Here is a 26,984-nt window from a genome sequence, read left to right as displayed (position 1 = left end):
GGCTGTCTCCCATATATTGACCTTCAGGTCCTTTTGGGATGGATGCCAGGCTGCCCGGCTTTGATCGTACAGCTTCCTTATGTACCAATGTGGGTCTAGAGATTGCCTGTATGCCCTCATTCAAGGTTCTTGGAAGGGAGCAAATACCCAGTTGTTAATAACCAGTAGCTGTGTGGCCCAATAATATAGACAGACGTCAGGTAAAGCCACCCCACCCGCGGGGCTCCTGGTCAGCATTTGTAGCGCTATATGTGGGGCCCCCCATCCCATAGCAGGGACCGGTGTACTGTGTCCACTGCCTTGAAAAATTCCTCAAGACCTTCGTACAGTGTGTTCTCTTGGCAATATAGGCACTAAGGCAGCGTGGTAATTGTAAATACACATTTGTGTTTCACTTTTATCTGAAGAATTGTTGTCCACTTTCCTGAAATGTCCTTAAATATTTTGAAAATCTTTATTAACTCCATCACAAGTTTGAAAAATGCCCCAAAAGTGTTAGTATCCCCACAGGATCACATTTCTGACTTTTTTTCCTTGAAAGATGCGAGTCTAACACCCGGAGTTATCCTTTTTTTAATTGTACAAACCATACAATAGCTATTTCTGGATCTATTAGTCCAGAGGTTCTTAAACGTTTGGCTTTTACTTAATCATTACTGGAATCCAGAGACCCCCACTGAATCTGTATTCAAATTCTAGCCACCCCCACTTATTCTTTTCTGTAAGCCAGGGACCCCGGCTTAAGGAATTTCAATGACTTTTTACCTCATAACAATACACAAAAATACAGAAACATTCATAAAATAAATTCACACATGATGTAATATTTTATCAAATTTACAAAACAAATATAAAAAAATCTAAATTGTAAAAGGAAGTTTGGGGCTTTTCTAATATTATCTGAGGCCATCCATCGTCCATGCTATAATCTGTTTGATGTATGTGCACTGTTCCCAAGAATCAATCTGAGAACGCCAACTTAATTTGTACTCTCCAGTAGCAAATTTTACATAGTCTGCTAGTACGGTTTATTTTTCTGTGCTGTTGCCCCCTCCCCCTCCCCGAGTAGCATTGGTGACCCCTGGGGTCCCTGGACCACAGGTTAAGAACCACTGCATTAGTCCATAGAAGAAATGTTTCTTGCATTGCTTATAACTGTGGTATCTTTAACCCCTTGAGTGCGGGTGTCAATCAATAGGCGACACCCACACCACCTCCCCAGATTGTCTGTCAGCCATTGGTCGACACTGGGGATGCATATAAAGGCCCCTCTGGTAAAGGGACTCCTTTATTAATTTTTAAACTCTGCCTACTTGAGATGAGCAGGCGGAGTCTTTTTTTGCCTTTAGTGTGCAGAGGTTGTACTTAAGTCATTACACTAAAGTGAAAGTAAAACAAGCCAATGGGACTGCATCAGTGCTCGGGGGAAGGCAGATCTCAGCCCTCCCCAACCCCAATCACTGATTGGGGTGGTAGAGCTATAGTTGGAAAGGGGAGAGTGCACTGGTTATTGGTGTCACAGAACCATGAAAAAGATTGTTCGACTTCTTAGTTATGTAACAGCTGTTCAGCCTGATTTAAACTGCTTAGAAGTACAGAGTCAATGGTTTTGATCAAAAGCTTCCATGCATCTTAATGTAAAACGGTGTATGCAAGGTCACTAAAATGATGTTTGTCAGTCGAAATAATCAGAGAAGTGTTTGTTATTATTTCTTTGAAGCGGTGAATGGATCTGCTGCTCGAGTCAACCTTTTGAGGGATGTTTAGACTTTCTTTTTGGAGGATAGTTACAAAGCAGGGCAACCGACCGAGGAACTGAGGCAAAGCTTATTTCACTTAATGCTCTCTCTGGAGTAATTCCTGTACAAATTACATGCAGTGTCCTCGAATTCCTTGACTTCTGTGTAGCAAACCAGGACATCAAAGATGGAGACGTAGAGTATCGTGAGATTTGATGTGACATCATCCTTTTGTTTTTATAGCGGTCTAATTTTGATGATGGTTCAAGTGTGAAAGGTGGCTGCCTTCTGTGTGTAATACAGGAATGATATATGCCAACACCATGTTTTTCTGTGTTTTCAGCACCATTTTTTATTGGCCCTCATGGTGTATTAGGCTGTATTAATACAGGCCACAATTGGAAGTTGGGTGAGAGTCAGTAAAGTGTCTTGGGGTGAAGAGCGAGATGGCCTGGGAAGTGTGAGCTAACCTGAGCTCAAGCAGGTCTAAAGATTTCCAGCAGGTCCTGTGTCTTCTGTTGTGTCTTCTCAGGAGCAGCAAAACGAACATTTGCATTTCGTTGCTGTCCACAGCTGCCAGTGGATGCATTGTGAGGTTTGATGAGCGGTTGGGGCTGCTGTACTTTAATTGAGTTATGTGTTCCTCATGAAATTGTCAAAGTCGCGTAAACGCATCTGACAAAGTCAGATCATTGGAAAATCATCCTGTCAAAAAGCAACAAGAGCATTGGCGAAGACATTGGGTCTTGCCTTTGAAAGGGGTTAGCTGATAGTTTATGTTTGTTGATGCTTGTTGACAGTGCTTGTTGCCAGTGCTGAACGGTGTCAGTAAAAATAGGAAAAAGCCAAAATGGCCAGCTGCAGCATGATGAGGTTTGCATGCATTTTTCTTGAATAAAAATATAAAAAGTGCATGAAAGTGGGGGACGGTGAGGCGCCAGAAAGCAATGGATGGAATTGAGGCATTGTAAATCAAACGAAGAGCATATTGAGGGGGCAGAGATGTGACGTAGGAAACAACATATAGTGGTGAGAGCAAGAAAACACATGTCTTCCAAGGATGCTGTAGTCCCCTAATATCAGCCATAAAATGAGACAGCTCACCCAATCAATTGGACGTTAAAGAAGTTTTACGTAGGGACGGGACAAACAGATGAAGACGAACGGAAGCTATTGACTAGGAAGCACGCTAGATTGACAAGAAAGCCAGCCAGTGATAAGCAGTGGGCTGGCCCAAAACACACTCTAAGTATTGGCAGTGTAAACTGTAAGACTTATTATGACAGTAGTGACGTAATAAAAAAATGGGGGGGTCCCCGTAGAATGTGTTGAGGGGACCTTTAGACTACCTTATGTCAAATAAATTCAGTGGGGGCCGTATGGACGGTTGGCTCCCCTGCTCCGCAGGGGCTACAAGGGTCTGCATTACACCCCTTAGATAGCAGTAGATGAGACCTAAATATCACCTAAAGGCTTTGAATGAAGTTTTTGTCCAAAGGCTGAATTAAAACCCAATGACAAATTCAGAAGTTTCCCAATCCCTTAATGTTTTAACAGTGACTTCCTAGCTACTTTCCTTGAAAATAAAGTGTAAAGTGGTATCTCCTATGCTGCATTTTCTGCACATATATCATTCTTTCTGGTTGGTGAAGAAATTATGTTGCAGCTAGTATATTTTTACTTTTATTTACACTTCGTTTCGCTAAGTTTAGGGTTTCATTTACTAAGAATTGATTCACAGCATATGGTATAAAATTGTGCTCACACCTTTAGTGAATCTGTTCTGATTTAGCGATCTGACTGATATTCAGATTTGTCAGTTTACAAAACATCGAATCACAGAGGGTTTTGGAACGACCTGCCGGATGAATATTAATCAGGTAGGTCACAATTTGCAACTCATTGCTATTGGCCACAATCATAATGATGGTGGCCTACAAGGGTCAGCACACCACCATGTCAATGGTTGCGTGCAAATAAACTGTTGTTTAGCCCGATATTTTCAAATTAGGCAGTACAGCCTGGATAGGCAATTTATGTGGGAGAAACAAGAATGCTTTCCAGTGCAATTTTAAATCACACTGTAAAGAGAAAGGACATTTTGAATTTTTTTTCTTCACGCTTGGAAATAATGATATACGGCAGCTATGTACTTTTTGGATTTGTCCGGCATAAATTCGGCTTTTCCTAATATCGAGCCCTAAAGAAAAGAGAAGAAGCATCTTCATTTTCTGAAAGAGCTTATATTGATAATGAAATACAAGCTGTATTGAGTGAATACTATTGTAGATAACTGTAAAATGTATTTTTCATAACGAATTTGCAGAGTGTGAGAAACTTCATAAGGTTCATCTTCTTCTTGGGTCTGCCCTAGCTCAACCTACTTCCATTCTGGTATGCTCTGTGTTAATTGAGTGGCATGTCCTTCATTTTCAAAGCACCCTCTGTTTTTACAGATCTGCTCTGGCATTGGGCCAGAGCTCTACGACAATACTGCTAGTTGTATACAGTCTAATATGCATCCTACTTTAGGGTGCCTGTAGATGTTCACACTGTCTGTACAGTTTCATCGATCTATATAGACTGAATTATGAAGTAAATTGTTTTATTGAAGTTCTATATGTCTTACAGTATATTGTTAATGTTGGTGTTATGCTCAGTGCCTATAGGCAGTTACTCTGAGGATTGTCAGAGTAACTGCGCGAGAAGCTCTGAAGGATGATCTATGGTTACACACCTAAAGATCTACTTACTTCTGTTGTTTTTGGACTACTGGGTATCCAGATTCAAAGACAAATGAAGCCAGACTGGAAAACAAAATCAGCCTGGGAAATGTTCATGCTAGCATGCCTGTACCACACTGCAGGAGGCCCTGTCTAGAATGGAGGGTCATGGCTGCCCATCCAGTGCTAAAGCAGCCCCTTAGCCTGGAGCCCACCAGGAAAATGTCAGAACCGCAGAATGGCGAGTCCTACCAGGTAGTAGTAAAATATCTGTGGATTCAGTGGCCTCACAGAAATGGGTAAAATAAAACCCGATTAATTGACAAGGCTAGATGGGAAGCCCTACTCTCTGGGAGCGTGGAGCTGGGGGTTTAGTTGAGATGGTTAGGTCCAGAGAACTGAGGTGAATAAGGCTCATATAGTTTGAAATGAGTGTATTTAATCTCAGTGAATGGGATGTCTGATAGAGCTACAATAATAGTCTTGATGTCAATTTAAATTTAAGCTTGGTGTCAGAAATGTAATGAAGAAACTAAATACATTTCCTCCGAGAAGAAATTGTAAAATGGTTTGTATGTAAAGAACACTATATGCATTAAGAAGCAAAGAGAATGATTAAACAAATACTAATTGTCAATATTTTTTCACAGCCGAAGACAATTCGGGCCGAGGAACAAGGAAGAAGTAAAGATTATCGATCACCAGACACAGTATCTGCGCCTTATGCCACATCTTGCAACAGCTCTAGCTCTCACTTTCACAAGCAGGTCGGATACTGAATAGACTTGTATTTCAAATATTTGACGCCAATCTTTCTGTGCATTTTTGTAAACTATAAAATGTTTTTTTTCAAAGTAATCTGTAAATTTAGTAATGTTGAACCTCATCTTTTTAGTTTGCTGCTGTTGCCATATTTCAAAACCTGTAACCCCTAGCGTATACACAACAGAGCAGTTACAATTGCCTCAAAAATGAATTCTTGGACTTATACTTTCCATGTATGGACTGCCATTTTAACTTTACATTTTGTCAAGCAGGTGAACCTTTTTTGGGCATATTGATATCCGACATGTCTATGGGGCACATGCCTAACCAACGAAGAGCACCAGTCACCAGCTTCTACTTAGCATTTGATTTTATCTGCCGAAATTGTGATGATAGTTTTACTTTATCTGGGAATTCTAGCCTTACAAACAGTTTAAAAAGCTTATAGTGACGTGTGACCCCTTTTACATGCTCAAAGACCAGCATAAAGTCACAAGTAATAAGCAAGTAATTTGAGTTGTGAATGGTTTAGTGTATTGTGATGTAGTGTTCTTTAAATCTGACCCGTCAACTCTTTCCTAAATTAGAGCAGCATTGAGACAGTCCTGATGGATACGGGGATGTTTTTCCAGATCGTGGGCGCACAGATGAACAGCCAACTATCCTATGTTTTCTTTTTTGCTCTTCTTAGTGTGCAGTCAGAGGGTGTCCTGTCTGCAAGCGTGCTGAGAACTAGAAGAGATAGTGCATTTGTCTGTAAAATAAGGGCAGAGTGCTGGTTGGGAAGGCTTTGTAAATGATGTAGCTGGTTTTGAAGATGGTGCGAATCGGCAGGGGGAGCCAATGGAGTTCCCCCGGATGAGATGTGGTGCGGCATGTTGAATGCCTTAAGTGGAGCCAATGTGGAGAACATGGAGTAGGATTACCACTGTCGTGATGCGACAGAGCAAGAGCTTGAACAGCAGTTCTGAGGTCGCTTTCTGGAAGAAACATTTTTTATTTACAACAATGGGTGCTTAAGATTGCTAACTTCTTCCGTTTTGGAAATCATAACCAACTAACAGGAAGAATTAAAGGTTCTTATTGGTTTCAGAGGAAGTGCCATATAACCAGGGCCACTGGAAATATGCAATTCTAGGGCTTTATTTTGCATAGTTATGGATTTGCCATATTTGCCACATAATTGGTCATCTGCTGCATTATCTGCAGATTTTAACAAAAACATTATTTCTAGCTCAAACGGATCAACAGTGGTGACGTGTTTGCACGCAGTGGAAGGACTTTCACAAAGGTTAACTGGTCATTTTTCAGTTGCTTATTTCTGTATTTGAGTGTTAAACTGGTACTAATGAGGTGAAGTCTTTGACCATACAGTATTACCATGTGTCAAAATGACAAAATAATGAAGTAATACTATTGAAGAATGTGCCTCATTATGCTGCATAATTTGTCTTTTCTTGCCGCATAATTTAGTCTAACCTGCAGCATAAGTTGGTGCTCCCCTGCTGCATAATTCAGTGGCCCTCCATATAACCAAGGCCATTTATTCGAGGAAGTTAAGTGATTTACAAAGGTTGTCTTCTGTTCCTAATTACCTTACCTTGGTTAATAGTCTTGGAAGTGAAGGTATCAAATTATTCAAAAGTAAAAGAATGTTGTTCAGATGTAAACAAAGGAAAATATATCTGGAGTTTTTATGGCTGAGGACCTGCGGTTTTTGGAGACTGCTCTCCGAGAATATGGGCAGAGCCAATTTTAGAAAATCACTTGTAATCTCCTAGAATCAGTGACTCGGGGATATAGAATCTATGTATCACCAAGAGGTGAAAATTGAAGAGTGTGATGGTCAATTTCAAAGTTTTTGCCTGAGTCACTCGTAAACAGGGGGCGTTGGAAATTTGGACCCAGAGTACAGTCTACCTTTAGGAAACTGCAGTGTCCATGACTAGGTATAGATGTTATAACATTTATTTGATAAGTACTCAGGTTTGTGGTGGGAAAAACGTTGTTCTCTTTATAAACTTAAATGAGTTTTGTGAGATGCTAAAGTGTTTATGAACAACAAAATCTTTGTAGGCAAATATCCCCATGGGTTCATTGAGATATGTGCAAAGTTCAACTAATGCATGTCTTTTAGTAAATATATCATAGGATACATGCCAACTTTAAGAATATACAGGGAGCCAGTGACGTGGTCAGGGTGTTATAACATTTATCCAATAAGTACTCCGTTTTGTGTTGGAAATGTCTTGGTTCTTTTTGGACGTAACTGTGTTTAATAAGGTGCTAAAGTGTTTATGATAAACCCAACCTTTGAATGCAAATATCCCCTTGCGGTTATTGAGATTTTAGTAAAAAATATCATTAGTGGATAAAAATAAGGTTAATTGTGTCTCAAATCCTATTAAGAATCTTTTTCAGTGACTTTCTAAATTTTCTGAATTAAGGGTATATTTATCCCCTACAGCTAGGTTATGTGACCATCTATAAAGATGTAACATCGAATCCTGATTCCGTTGATCCCACATAGACTTCAATGACAATATTTTTTACTGTCTACTTATATTTACGATAATTCCCTTTTACAGACCTAAATAAAACAAAAGGTATGACATGTGATATGCTTACACAAAGTTTAAATAGTATACTAAAACATTTCAATGGCACTTACCAGGGTCAACTCATTTGAACACACATAATTTAATGTCTTGCCCAAAATTGAGGTGGATCACCCACTATAAATGATGTAATAATATGACAATGATTACTCTGATGGCCCTTCATAAATTTGATTTAGAATATGGGTGCTTTTATGTTTCACCAACCTCAAAATCCTATATTGACAAAATAAGCCCTAAATGTACTTTTGGGTATAATCTTTTGATAACCAGAAGAAAACATATGACCAGCATGTACATAAGATATGTTGTCCAGTTCTGAGACTATAGAAATCAAATATTTGGGAAGCAATACATTCATAAAATTATTCTATTTGTTTCTCCCCTCAACCACAGCTATACCTTTTCTCAATTTTGGAAGTACTTAGATGTCCTTAAGCGACCATATGAACACTCACTTCATCTACATTTTGCAATTTTCTTCCAGCAAAAAGATTGAGAAAATATTGGACCTATACACAAATATATTTTATGCACGTAGATCTACTCGTGTAAATATACTCCTACAACTGTGTGTAAATCTACACTTATGTGCTGAGTGTAGATTTACTCGAAAGTCTAGGTCTTCATGGCTCCACCCTGTGGGTTCTGGTGATGGAGACATCTAGGGCTAAATTTCCAATACAAGTAACATTTCACACATAGGTGGAAATCTCCGCCACCGAGGACAAATATAGGGAAAATTAATCAACTTTATTCATTTTTAAAATATAACAAACTATTATACATTTTAAGTAAATTTAAATGTTTTTATTTTTAGCCTGTAACTAATAAAATCATAGGGTAATAAACCTTTAAAACAAATGTTCATTAAATAATTTAAATATGTTCATTTATGTAATAAATATGTATATGTAAATATTAATTTTTGAACAAAAATAAAACAAAGCCATCCTCACTAGCATGATCACCCGTTTCAAAATGAAGATATCTGGATATAGTCCTGAAAAACCCTAATTAGAGCACAGGACAAAAAAAGGGATGAATTACTGATAAGCAAGAAGAGTAAAGCAACTGATGCATCTCTTAGATGCATTATGGATAATAATTCATCCCAAGCAGAGGTGAGATGGATTTTGCAGAGAAATAGGAAATTATTGCTACAGGATGAGGAAAATGTAAGTTACCTCATTCCAGACCCTCAAACAACATATCCTCTTTGGGAGTCATTTTAACCTTGAGTAATTTAACACTATTGAAAAAAGACCCACAAAACTGGTCAAGTCGAAATGGTTTTGAAAATGGTCTAAATGTGTAAAGCCTGTGCACATGTGTGTAAATGAAACAAGTTTTCAGCTCACCTGTGAAAGAATGAAAATCATTCAGGAAAATATGATTTGTTAAAAAGAATTTGTGATCTGTCTGTTTGTGTGCACCTGGGTAGTGTGACAAACAACATGAGCTCAGACTATTGCAATACCAACGTGCTATAAAGAATAGAGATTTTAGTTATCCGATTTCTAATAACTTTTGGAAAGTGCACTTAGAAACCCCGCTTGAATTAACATACTTTCGCTTTCAAGATATTCCACAACCATTTTGAGGAGGCAATCGTGAATCCATGCTAAGAAAAGCAGAATTAAAGGTGATCTTGTAAATTGGTTCTGAGTAACCCTGGCGTCATAACAAGGACGCTGAACTGCATATCCATCTGTGGTACAACAATTGTCGAAGTCTCTGACCCCTGGAAGAATAGAAGAACATTTTCTGAATATGAACTGATTATTAGATGGCTGTACAACTGCCAATAAAGTAGAACGTTTATACTTTGTAACAAAACGCTTTTTAATGTAATAGAAAGGATGGCAAAACTTCTGACATTGCATCCATGACAAAATATTCAGAAAAGGGGGTGGTGATTGACAGAGTATCTGAATTAAACAGAACACTCATACCCAGTCAACAGATCAGGGCTTGATCCATCACCGTTTTTTAGCTCACTGCACCATCCCAGCTCAGAACCTGGCTACATGCAAATTAGTCTGTCCCTGGCCCAGTGCATCATGGGAACAGGGCAGACCAAACTACCAAGCCAATTCTTATACTGGGAAGGAAACAAGCTTCCGGGGACCGGTTTCTGGCATTACAGCCGTCTTCGGCCCGGCTTGCTTGAATCCTGATGGTGCAATGAGCAAGGGACTCACATCTGAGTATACCCTTCCACGCTTATGGTGGACAAAACGATTCAGAAAAGGGGGTGGTGATGGACAGAGTATCTGAATTAAACAGAACACTCATACCCAGTCAACAGATCAGGGCTTGATCCATCACCGTTTTTGAGCTCACTGCACCATCCCAGCTCAGAACCTGGCTACATGCAAATTAGTCTGTCCCTGGCCCAGTGCATCATGGGAACAGGGCAGACCAAACTACCAAGCCTATTCTTATACTGGGAAGGAAACAAGCTTCCGGGGACCGGTTTCTGGCATTACAGCCGTCTTCGGCCCGGCTAGCTTGAATCCTGATGGTGCAATGAGCAAGAGACTCACATCTGAGTATACCCTTCCACGCTTATGGTGGACAAAATGATTCAGAAAAGGGGGTGGTGATGGACAGAGTATCTGAATTAAACAGAACACTCATACCCAGTCAACAGGTCAGGGCTTGATCCATCACCGTTTTTTAGCTCACTGCACCATCCCAGCTCAGAACCTGGCTACATGCAAATTAGTCTGTCCCTGGCCCAGTGCATCATGGGAACAGGGCAGACCAAACTACCAAGCCAATTCTTATACTGGGAAGGAAACAAGCTTCCGGGGACTGGTTTCTGGCATTACAGCCGTCTTCGGCCCGGGTTGCTTGAGAAATGACAAAATATGGCACGTTAAGCACTTAAAAATAAAAATTGCTCTTTAGAGGACAATGTGCAATAATTTCTGGCATTTTCGTACTGAAAAGATGATGATCTAAGTGAGGTAGCAATACGCAATGATGGAGTCGTTCCTTATGTGCACCCACACTAAATTGTAGCATGTTGAGTACATTTTCTTTAAAAAAAAAAGCGCTTTAATGTAAGATGTGCAATAATAAAATTACATTTTCTATTCAATAGCTGATGACTTTAAACCCGTTTAATAAAGTACAGTACAGGAACTGTACGATTTTAAAGTTGGATTGCAATAATAAATGACTAACCAAACATGAGGGTAGTCTCTGGAACTGAAATGTTAATAGCGCAGGAATTGGCAGACTACTCACTATCTGAGATATGGCCTACAACCTTGGAAGATACGCATTACAACAGTCAAAACACTTTAGCACCTTACTTAATTCCAACATCTGTATTGCCTTGCAAATAGACTTAGTACCAATTGCATATATATATATATATATATATATATATATATATATATATATATATATATATATATATATATATATATATATATATATATATATATATATATATATATATATAATACTCTCCTGTTGAATTTTTTCACTGGTGATCTCTAGGATTGAAGGTGCCAGCGGTGTCTGGACATCCTCGCTACATTATCAAGCTATTAGAGCTGCCACAAAACGATGCAGTGCTATTCGTGTGTAACATAAGAAATCATGATCATATCCAGACTGCACTCCACTGGCTTACTTTTTTATGTTTAAGTCACTGTGCCTTACAAATTAGTCCTTTAGCAAAAAAACAATGTTCACAAGGAACTCATTTATCTGGGAAATACAGGTTCTACAAGATTAGGTATCGCTTGTGTGAATACATCAGAGACTAGAATAACATTTAGAATAGGATCTTAATTCAATTTGGTCAGCCAATATTTGATGGATTTGTAGAAATAGATACACAGAACCTTCAGAATGATACATATGACGAGGAGAATTATGATCATGATGATGGGGAGGGAGGCAGGCCTCCCCTCTATACTTATGAAGGGTTATATTTAGACCTAAAAAATGCTAGGGGGCTTGATACTGCGGCAGAGAAGAAACTGCACTCTCTATTGGGGCCTGGCAGCAAGGAAAGTGTTACTTTTGCCAAAGTAGTACGTGGGGCAGCATAGGTATTGCACCTCCAGTTGCACCTCCAGTTGCCAACTTTGGAAACTAAGGCTAATCACATTGCAGAAAATGTGCAACTTGGTCCTTAAGCTTCAGAGCTTTTACTACCTGTCAATGTGGTCAAAGTCTTGCTCTGCGCCACTAGTAATGTACTTCACTACTTGGGGTCAAATGTGCGCTCTGGATGACCTGGTCTTCTTGACGCAGCATCCACAACTGGAAAGTCTCATAGTGCAGGCTTTGTTCATGCACAGTTGATGCGAATGTGTTCCCTCTTGCTCTGCTTGGTAGAGAATCGAAGTGCATTGGTGAGTTTGGCAAAATAATGTTCTTTTCCACTCGCTTGGCACCAACATCTTTGAATGCAGTTTGCTTGTTGGATAGATAATATCTCATCATCTGAGTTATAGCAAACAAGATCTTGCTCGCCCTACCAGAGGAATTTTGAAATATCTTTCCACAAACGGAAGCAGTCTATGACGGATGGGACATGGCAGGATAAATTTTGCAGGCCGGGCAGGACACCACAGACTGTGTAGACCATGCTTTAGTGATTTGTCGTCATGTCTGGATGTGCGCCACAAGTTTCTCTGGGGACCTGCAGGCATCCTTCAAGGATGTATCTTTTGATGGCTTCAGGCTGTCTGGAGACGAAGAATAGTCAGCTTTGACGTTTTTATAAAATAGCTGATACTTTTAGTCTCCAGTCCTGGTCCAAAAACCAGAACCTGTGCTGAGCTTCTCAAAGGTGATGTGCAGCTTCAGTTTGACAGTTTAGGAGTCTCAAGCTGTTATGTTATGTTAATTAAAACATACAGAGCGCACCAGTGGTTTGTTGGCGCTAAAGTAAAATCAGAAGATCATGCCGTATGCTAAGTGCAATTGCTAATGCAGTAGGTAGGCTTTCCTAAAAAAATATGTCTTCAAATTCTTACTAAAAGGTAAAAGATCAGTGTATGAACGTAAAAGAAAGGGTACAAACTCAAAATTATTGGGGCTTGCACAGAAAAACTACGACCGCCCATTCATTTCTTACTGTATTTTGAAATAGCCAATAATTTCAAGAATGTAGAGTGGAGCTCTCAATCTGGAGTATAAAGTCTGATCCTATTTATTAAGAGTTGAGGACCCTCAGTATAAACAGCCTTAAAAATAATACAACCTATTTTAAACGTAATTCTTATTTTTTAAATTGCTTTATTAAGGGAAATACAGCAAACATATATTGATAACTTCATCTTGTCTTTTAAAGTGTCCATGGCGCTACTTGAGCCGCCTATTTGCCAACTATTACAACATTATGGATCCCATCTAAAAATCATACTTGATAGCACTCCAGCAAATTATTAAGGAGAAACAGACAATCATCATACACAACCATAATACAGAAAGTGGAGAAGGGGAGAGGGGGAGAGAGGGTAGATGTGCATACTATCAGAGTGAATTTGATTAGGTAGTAATGCAGTTATGTAATAAAGAGGAGCAGAGTCCGAGTACATTTAATCCTGTGTGAGGGAGGTTTTATGCGATAGCGCTGTGAGTAATCGGGGGGCTAGCACCCAGGGTGAATAGGGAAATGTTGGGAGACGAAAGGGGTAGCGCCATGTTCTTGAGTGGGGAGAGGAGAGGGCATCGGAGAGTGGGGCTGCAGAGCAAGTAGGTAAGTTTTGGATACGTGCCAAATGTCCTTAGCGCAGGACATGGGGGGTTTTAGTGTAGAGTATATCTCAGTTTGCATGTCGCAATAGGACATGCTCCGGAGTCATGCCTCCTTTGTGGGGCGGAGCCGATCTCCCCAATGTAATGCAATTTCCCTCTTAGCTAGTAATAGGGCAATAGCTGTGAATATGCGGTAGCAGATCGGGATGTTAAAGACAATGCCTAACAGGACCAACTTGGAGGATGGTGCAAGCGTTGTGGATATCATGATTCTTAGTACTTGAAACACAGATAGATGCCCAATAGGAGGAGATGACCGGACAAGTCAAAGTCATGTGAGCAAAATCAGCCCAGGCGAGTGGCATTTGGGGCATTGTGAGGGTTTGGACGGGTCATACTTAGCAAGTTCCACTGGAGTAACATAGGATCTATGAACAAATCGAAAATGTAGTAGTTTGTGGAGATGGTTAGGCGATGCAAGTTTTATTTGTGCACAGCTGTGTGTACAGTCTTTGTCCGAGAATGGAAGTCCCAGGTCTTCCTCCCAGGAGCGGCGGTTCCCCCTATCGTGTACCTGCTTCAAAGCCATGCATGAGCGATAGTTTTGTGATCAAGTGTGTGCTGTCAGTGTCTGTAATGAGAAGTGTGAGAGGCGGGAAATCCGCAGAGAATAATGGATAAGACGGCAATACTGCTCGTAGAGTACTGTACAGTCTAGTAAGGATGAACCTGTCCATGTAAGATAATTCTGTGTCATAGGATATGTTGAGCAGTGCTCTGCTATGTTTGTATAGGAAAAGGTCCCCAAATGTGCTAAGGCACAATGTCTGCAGGGTGCGTAGCACAATTTCTCGTATGTTAGAGGAATCCACGGGTTGTGTGGTACCAGTAATTTAGGGGAGTATAAAGAGTCAGAGCTCTGAGGTCTGCTGAGTTTTTCACCATACCCAACACGTAGTGGAAAATATTTGAACATCAGTGGGGTCTAGCTGAATACCTTGTGGCAGTATAGCGTTGAGAGGTATAGGGTCTGCTAGATCCTGCTTGGGCGTATTGTAGGGTATAACAGCATCAGGGTAGAACCAATTTTACGCAAACCAAGCCTGAGCTACAAGGTGGTACAAGCAGAAGTCGGGTACCGCAAATCTGCCACGTTTGTAGTGGAGCGTGAGGGTGTCCAATGCTTTACGTGGCCTGCAACCAGCCCATACCAGGCGGAGCAACAGGCTGCAGAGCTGCGAGAAGAAAGCCTATGTCAGAGGGATGGGCATGTTAACAAAAAGATTTAAGAAGCAAGAAAGGACATTCATCTTGATGAGGGCTACGCGCCCGGCCATAGAGAGTGGTAGGCAGACCCAACGATCCACCTGGGTGGATAGTTTATCCATGGCGGGCCATAATAAAGACAAATTATCTGATCCTTGTTTCTATGAAGTGTGAGCCCCAAATATTTGGTGGTATCAGCCGCCCACCGTAGGGGGCGTTCACTGCGCATGGGAGTTGTTGAATCCGTCAGAGGGAAAAGCTCGGATTTTCTCCGAAACGAACGATCTCCTCCACCAGAGGATTTCGATTTTCGGCGGGATGCCTTATAAACAGTAGGATGTCGTGCCCGTACATGGATATTAAGAGGTGGCCGTGGCGGAACCGAAGGCCTTGGTGCATGTGCTTCTCCTGTAGATGTCTGAGCAGGGTATCCATGGCTATAATAAATAGTAATATTTATTACCCTGCCGGGCACCCATGGACACAGAGAAGGAACCCAAAAGAGAGCTGTTTACCCGTAGCCGAGCCGTGGGTGAGGAGTAAAGGAGCGAGACTAGCACAATAACACTGTTGGGTACGTCAAGGTTACGAAGTGTTGCATTAACAAAGGGCCATTTGAGCAAGTCGAATGCCTTCTTGGAGTCCAGGAGCGCCACCGCCGCAGGAGTCGCAGTCGACACTCTGTTTAATACCGAGAAAACGGTACTTAGGTTAAGTGTGGATTGCCTCTGTGGGATGAAACCTGTCTGCACAGTTGAAAGGATTTGATCCAAAAGTAGTGATAGTCTATTTGCCATTACCGTGGCCAGTACCTTATTGTCAAAGTTTGCAGGGATAGGAGTCTGTATGAAGTGCATCTGGTGGGGTCCTTTCCAGGCTTCAACAATGGTGTGATTGCGGCCTCCCCTATCGTGTGAGGGAGTATTCCGTTGTCTAGGGATTCCAAGTATACTTCCAGTAGGTGAGGCACCAGCGTCTGTTTAAACACTTTGTAGAAAGTATCAGACAACTCATCCAAACCAAGGCGCCTTTGAGCCATCAAGTGAGTCTATTGTCTGACTGAGCTCCTCTGCAGTGAAAGGTTCACTGAGGAATTCGACTGGTCAGGAGGTCAGTTAGACCATTGCCACTTCCTCAAGATAGGCCAGATGTGATGTTGAGTTGGTGGGAAGCCTGGAGTTGTATAGGGATTTGTAATACGAGACCAGCTCATGCATTATGTCTGCCTTGTCTGAGACACTAGTGCCATCTCCCAGGGAGAGGGACATAATATGTCCTGCTCCTCGGGGAGGCAGGAATCGAGACAGTGTCCTGCCAGGGCATTCTCCCTCCCTATACCTGCACGCTGCACTATATTTACCCTGTAAAGTGCTTTCCCAGCTCATTAAATTCTATTAGAAGGGATGGCCGTTTATATAATGTGCTTGCAGTGTGATGGAGTCCATTGAGTTATCAATGGTTGCTAGCTCGTTCTCCAGTTGAGCCATGCTACCGCACAGTGCCCGTAGCACTCCTGACTGTGCCGTGATATACGCCTAGAAGGTGTCACACCGAACAGAGTGTTGTGTAACAAATCCTGAAGTATTCGTAAATTATTTGAGGATGACGTAATGTAGCTCCTAACAGAATGCTTTGTCTAGCAGTGCTGTTGTGGGAAATGACCATCGTCACCTCCAGCCTGTGGTGTAGGTGATCATAACGTGGAGGAGCCCTGGTGTATGGTCTGAAAGGGTGTAGGGCAACATCTCTACATCCCGTATCCACTGACAAGAGGCGGCGGTGATAAACCAGTAGTCGATGCATATCCACTGCGAGTGAAGTACGGAGTGAATTGAGTCACCTGGGCTTCCGGGGTGTCGTGTGCGCCATGCATCTCAGAGTGCCAGTGATTCCAAGAGGTCACGGATAATATGAAGGGCTTGTGGTTTATTACCCTGGCATGTGCTGGAGGTGTCCCGGCTGGGGTCTAGCCATAAGTTCAGGTCCCTGCCCGTAAATAAGGTGTCGGGATCAAATTGGTCAAGTAGCGTAAGGATTCCCGTGAAAAAGGAGGGGTCGTCGGTGTTCGGGCATATATATTTAGAAACCTGTTCTTTGTGCCCAGGAGTGTTCCCGCTGCTAATATGTACCTTTAAACTTAGTTCTTTGTTCCAGAGGAAGCAAATAACATAACGTGTGTTTGTAATAAAGCGCACGTTAACCCAGATGGTTATCTTGACACTGAGTAACAGATGTTCATTGTTACCCAACTCAATGGTATTCATTTTATCGATCTCAGGAGCATGAAAGGCTGAGTGGATTCACCGAGATTTGAACGTGTGACTGTGAGGTCAAACACAGGACCCTACAGTGGACACATTAGTCCACTGAACCATCAGACACGGCAATGGATATTCATCATCATGGGAGTTATATGGCAGTTTCAGACCGTTTGAAAATAAGTCAATCTGCCTGGTTCTGAACCATTTGTATTCTGTACAGTTGCGTTCTCTGTAGCTTCCATTTTTATAATACATTTCTGGACACAAATCTGATTAAGTGTCTCTGTCATTGACGTTCATGTTCTAGGGATCGGCCACTTTGAGGTGCCCATTCCTTTGTTGTGCTCTACCTCCAGAGAACAGTCTATCGTGGCAAGACAGTCTCCATTCTTATTCACCCAAAACACAAGCCATGGGAGTGACCACAGGTTCACACTTGGATGTCAGCCTCAGTGACTTGTTCATTAACAAATTACCAAAGGGCTCCAGACCTACTATTTATGATTCTCTTATCATCCCCACCTCCTTCCTGAGATGTGTCAGGCCCCCTTTTAAAATCATAGAGCCCCTTTTGAAGTATACTTACAGGCTTGGTTTTCCTTACCTCCAGTGTGTGTCCCACCCAGCTATCAGGAAAGCAGCAATTCATAAACGTATCTGGGGAACCCTCTACCTCCACAAGCCCCACCAGCCAGCCTTGGGGTTCCCAATCTGAACCAACAGTTCTCATGCACTTTACCTCTCCCAGGCACTCATGCACCCTTAGCGTTGCAGGTAAACCTGTGCGTAGCTTTCCATGTACTGCTGACACGGGCACCCATACATTACAGTGCGCTTGCAAAACCATGCATGCTGGACTCCATGTACTGCTGACACAGGCACAAATACATAGCCTGTGTAAAGACATGTGCATAGGCCTCCATGCACTGCTGTTTTGGGAGTACATACACAACAGTGCGCCATGTACCCACAGGCTTTTCCGCTCATCCTCCCTGAGGTAGGCCAATGGGGAGCTAAGCACATAGCAGCAGAACTTTAATTGACTATGCCGGTATGCCGCACTCTCATAGCATGAGTAAACAGGCCTGGAATGCTACTGATTACTTGAAGAAATGGTATGCTGCCACCCCGTGCTCATGCTACTTAGTGCTTACAACCAGAGACAGCCATCGTAGCCTTGAAGGAAAAGAGTCGAGCCTTTTCGAGTCTCCAGGAAGTACAGTGGTGGCAGAGGGCCCTGCCGCCATAAATTAAGCTGTCTTCATCTTCCTTTTCCCTTGAAGGTGCTATTATTCCCCATTCAGGAGTCAGCAGTGGGGGCAGAATATGTTTTTATCTGCCCAACTGGCATGTGGTTGCCTTGAAGTAGTGGGTCCTGCAGGTTCTCTATCATTGTCATGTCCCTCCCTTTCTGTCAACTCCCCCAAAACCCATGATTCTTTTTGATTTCACTATCCAAACTCTTCAGTCATTGCTGGTTTTGAACACAGGCATTGTAAAGACAAATTCAAAATGATGGCTCCAGCCAAGGCTGTCTCTACCTTAGACCCTGGGTATCGGATAGTGTCCTTGAACTTGTAGCATATGTATGTACCTCCGTGTGCCCGTCCTATTGTCCCACCCACGTTTTCTCCTCTCTGTTGAGTGGCCTGAGTATTTTAACTTCCTATGTTGCCCTTTAGCCTCACCTCGAGTTCCAGGATATTTACAAAAGTGATGGCGGCAGTGGTGGCCCATTTTCTCATTTCAGGAGTGAACAGATTCCCATACCATGAAAACTAGCAGTTGGGTGTCAATTGTGGACCATCTGCAGATGACCGTCTTGCTCCTAATTTCTGTAGTGTTCTTCATCAATAAGCTGAAGTCCCAATGTCAGCCAGTGCAGAGGAATCCCTTTATTGCCACTCTGGATGTTGTGACGGTAAAACACTTTTCTGACCCAAAAACGAGTCTTGGACATTCAGGATATAATCACAATGTTTTGGGTTTGGTGCAGTTTTCTGGCTCAGGCAGTTCTGAAGCTTATTTTTCTCCTGGTCCTATGTATCCTGCTGGTGCCTCATGCCCACTCACACTTGTAGGCTCTCTAGTGAAAGCTCCTCCTTCAAGAATCTAGGCACTGGGGGTGCCACTTGAACAAAATCCATGTGTCAGATAAGGTGTCACGCAACCTTTACTGGTGGATGAAGGATTACAACCTTACTTGTGGAAGGCTGTTCTCCTTACCCATATAGTGCTCATGACGGTGATGGGTGTGTCAACTCTGGATTGTTTAGGCCATCCTTCTGTCTCAACAACAGGGCAAAGTTCTGCACCCAAAAATCCACAACCTACAAATCCATGTGTGAAGATTGAGAGGAAACAGTTGATTGACGTTTACTTGCCTGCAGAAGTGGTGGATATGGTTGTACCCGCTCGCTTGTCATCCACAAAGTCGAGTCAAGTGTATTGTCAGATTGAATAATAAAATCCATCAACATAATACACTAAAAATCTTAAAAACAGCACAGTACCATAAAAAATAAGTTGTCAGTCAAAAAGACAGCAAGTAAATTTCTATATACACAAAGATAACTTTCCATCCTAATGATTTTTCTGTAAAGCAGACAACTTTTGGGATTTCCTCATTCACTTAAGTTATTTCGATTTAGTTTTCTGCTAGTATTGTAGGCTATACATTTTACTGAGGTTTGTCACTTGTACTTGCAATTTATTTCAAAAACCCATGCTAAGTGTATTTTAACGATTTAAAAAGCACACAAACGTATATATATATATATATATATATATATATATATATATATATATATATATATATATTCCCTCTTCCAAACTCCTTACTACAGAGTACGCCGTCGCCTGCCAGAACAGCGGGTGTGTCGTCGCGATAATTAGAAACAACATAGGACTCTTTCCGAGTTGTGCATGGAACTATACGCCCACTGGGGCAGTACACAAGAGAAAAGTGATGATGATGGGCTGGTGATCCAGATACCGCCGTCGAACAATATCACACATGGATAGGCCAGGCGGCTAACAAACTGGTACCTGAAAAAAGAATGTCCAGAAATAGAAATACCCCCTCAGCCCCTTGGTACACTGAAGAACTCAAAAAACTGAAACAGCAATGCCGAAACAAAGAAAGAACATGGAGAAAAAAGTATGATGATAAGGATAAGATAGTGTACAAGGAACTCTTAACTCAATATAAGCTCCTAATAATAGAGACAAAAAAGAAGTTTTATACAGAGCAAATTGAAAGCGCCAAAAACTCACACAAAAAGCTTTTCGAAATAACCAAACATCTTGCGGGATGTGCCCCAGATCTTAACCCTCCTTGCTCACAAGAGTTCTGTGATTCACTAGCAACATTTTTCTTCACCAAAGTAAATGATATATTCTTAGCATTTAACCAAGGTGAAGATCAAAGGACTGGGAAAATAAATACTTCCCCTCCAAGTAATACCCTTTCATGCTTTGCAGAGGTAACAGATGCCAATATACAAGACATCGTGAAAACCATTAAATCTGGATCAGCCTTGGACCCTTGCCCCATAAATACCCTTCGGTCAGTAATAGACACTGTAATTCCAGCCATCACTCAAATGACCAATCTTATGTTCCACACAGGAGTCTTCCCTAATCAGCTGAAGAAAACATTACTTAAACCACTCCTGAAGAAATCTGGCTTGGACAAAGCAGAATTAAAAAACTACAGGCCTATAGCTAACCTACCTTTTATCGCGAAGATAATAGAGAAAGCTATGAACGTGCAACTTGCGGGATTCATTGAGCAATACCATCTGCTCGATGAAACACAATTCGGGTTCCGTAAATATCATGGGACGGAAACAGCCCTCATAAAGGCAGCAGACGATATTCGATTAATTAGAGACCAAGGTGGAACTGCACTATTGGTGCTCTTAGACTTATCAGCTGCCTTCGACACGGTTGACCATAAGATCTTAGTCAACCGTGTCGAAAGGATGGGCGTGCAAGGCACAGCGAAAGACCTAATAGCGTCTTTTCTAGCAGAAAGATCTCAGGCAGTCATACTGGGCCAGTATGAATCTGCTGAACTATCACTGCCGTGTGGGGTTCCACAAGGTTCATCCCTTAGTCCGACACTATTTAACATCTATGTGTCGGACCTCGCTAATACCATCAAAGCGCATGGGATGAACCTAACCTCATACGCGGATGATACTCAGCTGATACTGGCTGTCAGAAATGACGGGGAATCAGTGGCGGAAAATTTCAAGACAGGTATGCTGGCCATCGGAAAATGGATGTCCGAAAACTGCTTGAAATTAAATTCCGACAAAACCGAGGTGGTCGTCTTTGGCCACCTCAGCCCAAGCTGGTCCCCCACTTGGTGGCCATCATCTTTCGGAGCTGTACCTGAACCAGCTACGAAAGTGAGAAACCTGGGTGTCATCTTTGATGACAACCTAAATTTCATGGCTCACGCAAACCAGACAGCATCCAATGCCTTTTACAAGCTACGGTTGGTAAGGAAGATTCTTCCGTTTCTCCCTACCAATGTAGGAAAGACATTGGTCAGCGCAATGGTCCTATCAGCATTGGACTACTGCAATGGCTTGTTCGCAAACGCCCAAGCGAAAACAATCAGGAAGCTGCAGACAATCCAGAATGCAGCAGCCAGACTTCTCCTCAATATTCCGAAATTCAAACCTATATCTGAATCTTTAAGGAGTCTCCACTGGCTACCTGTCAGGAACCGAATTAAGTTCAAGACGCTATGCATCGTCTATAAAGCACGGCACCATCAAGCACCTCAGTTCCTATGTGACCATCTCGTCCCGTACATTCCTACGCGAATGTTACGATCTGCAGGACAGAACGACCTGATTGTGCCTCGAACCAGACTGGTCAATTGGGGAGATAGACGTTTTTTAGCCACCGCCCCAAAATTGTGGAACATGCTTCCACAAAACATAAGGTCAAGTCCAAATTTATTGTCCTTCAGAAAAAAACTGAAAACTTGGCTATTTAACCTCTGAAAAAACATAAAAGATCATATAGGAGAGTAATTCAGTACAGCGCCGAGACGCCTGCGGGCAATTGTTCGCGCTTAATAAATGTCAAAAATAAAATAAAATAAAATAAAATGAGCAAGTCGGCAACATGACTTTTTGAAAATCGGGCTATGGTCTAGGAACATGAAGGTTCCCACCAGTCTAATTTTATAAATTGTTATGAGCATTATGTTAATCACTTGCACGCATGTATTTAATTTTTACATTGTGTAAAGAGTACTTCAATCATGCATTTCACAGCTCCAAATGTCCAAAAACGTTAATGACTCGATGTCAATGTATAACTCAGCTAAAACTACGAGTCTGTTATCCATGTCTATCGCTTTGTAGTTTATTATCACGTGATCGGGATGTTTTGCACATGGTTTATAATGGCCGCAAAAAAACATAAACCTTCGGTGAACAAGCCTGCAGGTCAGGCGAAACGCGTCCGAGGGGCTGACTTAATAAAATAATTTTGGCCAGCACATGGTGTCGTCAAGCGTGTTGTTCTACTTCGTGCTGGAGATTTTGATATATATATATATATATATATATATATCTATATATTAATACTTTTTTTAATTAAATTCAGCACATTATTTCATGTATCATTCAACCTTGTTTCTTCATACTAGTAATATCCTTAGTAATCTTAAGTATTTTATTTTATGTACTTCATCTTTCTTTGTTCCTTTGCAGATATGCTGGCGAGATTCTTGATGAGGATGTCTATCACAGCCGGGATCTTGTCAACAATCGACCACTGCAAGCTTTGGTTGCCGGGCTAAAGGCATACAGCACTTGGGAGAATCTGGCCTGTTTGCAGGATTGCAGGGAGTGCACTGGGGGCATGGTGAGTGCAAGAGACATTTAAAGTTCTGGGAACCTAAAAGAAGAATGTGATTGCTCATAATAGGAAATATTGTGTATGATTTGAGGCTGTACATATTAGTTCAAGTGCAAAATAAAAAACACTTGACTGCATCTGTTAAATAAACTGCAGCTGGACAGATGAACACTACAATTCTTAAGTGTGTTTAAAGAGACCATACATTCTGTATCTTATCCGTATAAGTGAAAGAAGTGTGCACTTGGAGTTGGAGTACCGGGTCGCAACCTATTCTCAGAATAGCAGGCACCATGAGATCGGGCAAAGAAAGACGGAGCATTTCATCACTAGTGAACAACCGGAAGAAAAAAAACAAGATTCTTAAGGTGTCCTCCGACAACAATGAGAAACTAACAAGCCAACCGAGATCTGGCCTTGAGGATGATACCCTAGTTACTTTGGCCAGGGACGCCGAACTAGAGGGATTAGTCTCAGATCAATCTAACCCACAAAACCACATCAAACAAAAGCTAAAAAGACCTCTTTCTCAACCAAAAATCTATTCCAAATTTGCCTTTGTAAAAGATGCTGGAGCAGGGCTAAACTACATGAATTTCACGCAGAGGGACCTTCCCTTCCCTCTGCTTCCGGAGAAAACCGTCGCGATAATATCAGAAAGCATAGGGCCAGGGAGATGCTCTCCACCGGCAACGACATTGGCAACTCTCCCGGATAATGAAAGTCCTCTACAGGCCCGCCGGGCCCCTACCTCCAATTCATCTATGTCTATGTCTATGCTCAATTCAATTACAGCAGCTATCATTCATCAACAGACTGAAAAAGATGGAGCAAGCCCCATAAGGCAACTCAAACGATCAGAAGCCAATAAGGAAGTGAGCGCAAAAAGAGGCCTTGAAGTAGGTGAGCATGACGACCAAGGCAAAGAGTCATCCTTCTATGAGCATCTAAAACAACTCCCATTACAAAATCAATCGCACCACTCTACACCAGTTAAAAAACCAAAGTCGGAGCCCCTCGAGCTAGCTCTGGAGAAAATAAATCCACCTCGACCTCAACCTAGCCTCCCTGGCACAATTCTAACTGAGCAGGCCGCAAACTGGCAACAAACCAAAATTGCTACTCCACAGAATAATGTTTTCATCAAACAGCAGACTCGACCCCCGGGGACAGTTGGAACCAATTCATTCTCCCTGACAACTGAAGAATGGGAGAAGATGGTGGACACATACTCCCAGGGAAAAGGGGTGACGCTATCTCAAGACAAAGAAAGCAAACCTGACGACTCAGCAAAGAATCAAAGGACAGAAGAGAGTGGTCTATGGGCGTCACTTCTAAATACCATGACCCTAGTGACAAAAGCAATGGAATACCATTCGGACAAAATGGACATTCAATTAAACTTGCTAACTAGACTAACCACTCATGTCATTAACATTGACACTAAGTTACTAGATTTGAATGAGCTGATTAAAAGAGTTCAATCACAAACCACAATCAGCCCACCCAGCTGCACATGTTACTCTATCATCGACAAGTTATCCACCTTACCAAATGCAATGACCGAACTTTTAACAGACCTCAAGTCCGTAAACAACTTGCAAAGAGAGGTGCGGGTAGCAGCAAGTAACGAGAGAAACAATCCGGTAAAGGAAAAAAGTGACATAACTGAGGTCGTGACCATCTCCAACTCTACCACGGACCAAAATAACTTAATTGATCACCCTAAAGACTCGAACGAACCAAGATTCCAACAAGCAGGATGCTTATCTGATCACCGGCCAGAAGTACATCAGCAGGCCAAGACAATTGTCGAAAGCCAGGATCAACCGGGCAATAGAAAACTGACTGCTAAACAAAGAAGGAAAATGAAGAGAAAAGGGAGAAACAAGACAGGTTCCATCAAAACTTATTTCCTAGAAGTAAAAAAATCCCTGGCGGAAATAAAGGAGGATCAAGGGAGTACAAAGGAGGAATTAAGCCCCAGGTCTGGTGAGAACATCCTCCCTGCTCCCGATCTTAAGGGTTTAGAGACAACTTTTCCCAAGATCAATCATACAGAAGAACAGCCTACGAAGGGGACAGACGAAGAAGGGCTAAAATGTGACGAGCTGGTGGCGACAAACAAAAGTGCAAAAAAAAACCCAGATGGCGGACCCACTTACAGTACACAACTCGGTCGCCCAACCGACTGGAGGCACTAATCCCTGGAATCCCGACACCTGTATCTTTTCAACAGCCAGTAAAAAAGAACTTAATGTAAAGCTTGATATGGATTCTCGGACCCGGAGAGTTCAAGTCTCTGGACCAGCTGAAAATACTGTACCCAAGATTAAATCTGGTCCATTGCCGGAGAACAACGAACATGACCCCTGTGATCCTATAGTCAACTCGTGTCCCTTGACCGAGAGAGAGCAAGGTTTACAAGCCCAGAGAGTGCGGGGCTTACAAGCCTACGATATACATCAAAGTATGGGACGGGCAACAAAACATGAACTACCACAGGAGGCTACCAGTGACGATGAGTATAAAACAATACTCTTCATTCCTGACTATAGATCCAAAGGCCATGATGATATTTTAAACCGAAGCAACATCCTTCGAGTGTTGAACTCGATCTTATCCTTAAGCGCACTTACTAGCAAAAACTTGGAATCTATTGAATTTATTACCATGAAACACCTATCCGAGCAGGAAATAACTAAAACAACCTGGAATACAGGAGAAACGGGGAAGAAAATTTTAAAAGAAGAAAAACAACTGAAAGAATGGGGGATTCGAATCAAAACATACCTCATCCCCGGCTACCCAGTTCCTCTACTCCGTAACCCCCAAGAAAAGATTATATCGACCTTGAGTAAACCCCAGCCAGGGACTTTCAAAATATCTATACTAAGAGGAGCACGTGGAAGCTCAGCCGAAAGAAAGGCCGGGGCATCCTCCCAGCAAAAAAACAGGAGCCCACATCAAGAATGGGACTGGATTGCAAAAACAATCAACATCAGACAGCCCGCCCAATGACAACTTAATGAAAGAAACAGCACCATTCCAAACATAAGGCCGCCACTAAAACTATGTTCCTGGAACATAAATGGACTAGGAGCAAAGACTCTTAACAAAGACCTACTATCATATTTTCAGCAATATGACTTAATTTTGTTGCAGGAAACCTGGTTAGCAGAACCATTCCATCTTCAGGGTTATAAAACATTCTACCTCCCAGCAAGGAGAACCTCAAAATTTGGTCACGAGAAAGGCGGCTTAATCATATACACCTCAATACAAACAATAAATCACGCAAAAGAACTCCTTAACAAAAATACTTCGGGGATCGCAAACGGGATCATCGCAGTCCAGCTGGAAATATCAACATCGGGAACCATCAGGCAGGAATTAATCCTGGTTAACACTTATTTGCACCCAAAAGCCAAAAAAAGCGGGGCTAAACACCTAGTAACAGAATTGACTAAATTAATAACGGAAGCGGAAAACTCGAACCTTATTGTCTCAGGAGACTTCAACTTGTTCCTTTCGAAGTCATCTGGCGAGAATCTGCCAATGGAAGATCACCTGCTTGTCAGGGGGATTCCCCCACTGGAAGCATGTCCATGGGGCACTTCGACAAACCTATCAAAAAGGTTAATGGAAGATTTATTAAATCTGGGCCTGATTTTCGATAAATGGCCGGTCCCTGGGGGACAGACCCCAGGCGGCAACTTTCCACAACACCGTGGCCAGCTCGGCGATCGACTACACCTTTCTATCCTTCTCAATGTTCACATTAGTACAAGCCTTCAGAATTGGCACATTCGACTGTAGCGACCATCTCCCGCAAGAACTGACACTATGGGCTCAAGGAACAGCTTTGACATTTCCCACCAATGGCCCTAAGCTATCGACAACTACAAAATGTAAACGAATCAAGTGCAACATCAATGACCCGGAGCGACTAGCGGAAGATGCGAAGAAGTGCTGGGAAAGCGCTGCAGA

The 26,984-nt window shown here is 42.1% G+C and overlaps 1 protein-coding gene across 1 annotated transcript in view; it reads left to right on the top strand.

Moving 5' to 3' along the window:
• Positions 1–26,984, top strand: part of ACOXL (acyl-CoA oxidase like) — a 1,104,726-nt gene that overhangs the window by 663,752 nt on the left and 413,990 nt on the right. The window contains exons 11-12 of the mRNA XM_086926889.1: positions 5,113–5,229; positions 22,847–23,000. Of these exons, the coding sequence (XP_086783015.1) occupies positions 5,113–5,229; positions 22,847–23,000 (271 nt within the window). The remainder of the gene's footprint in view (positions 1–5,112; positions 5,230–22,846; positions 23,001–26,984) is intronic.

Source organism: Lissotriton vulgaris, chromosome 6 (assembly GCF_964263255.1).
Source record: "Lissotriton vulgaris chromosome 6, aLisVul1.2, whole genome shotgun sequence".
NCBI classification, from domain to species: Eukaryota; Metazoa; Chordata; class Amphibia; order Caudata; family Salamandridae; genus Lissotriton; species Lissotriton vulgaris.
This window is presented reverse-complemented; position numbering and strand designations above follow the sequence as displayed.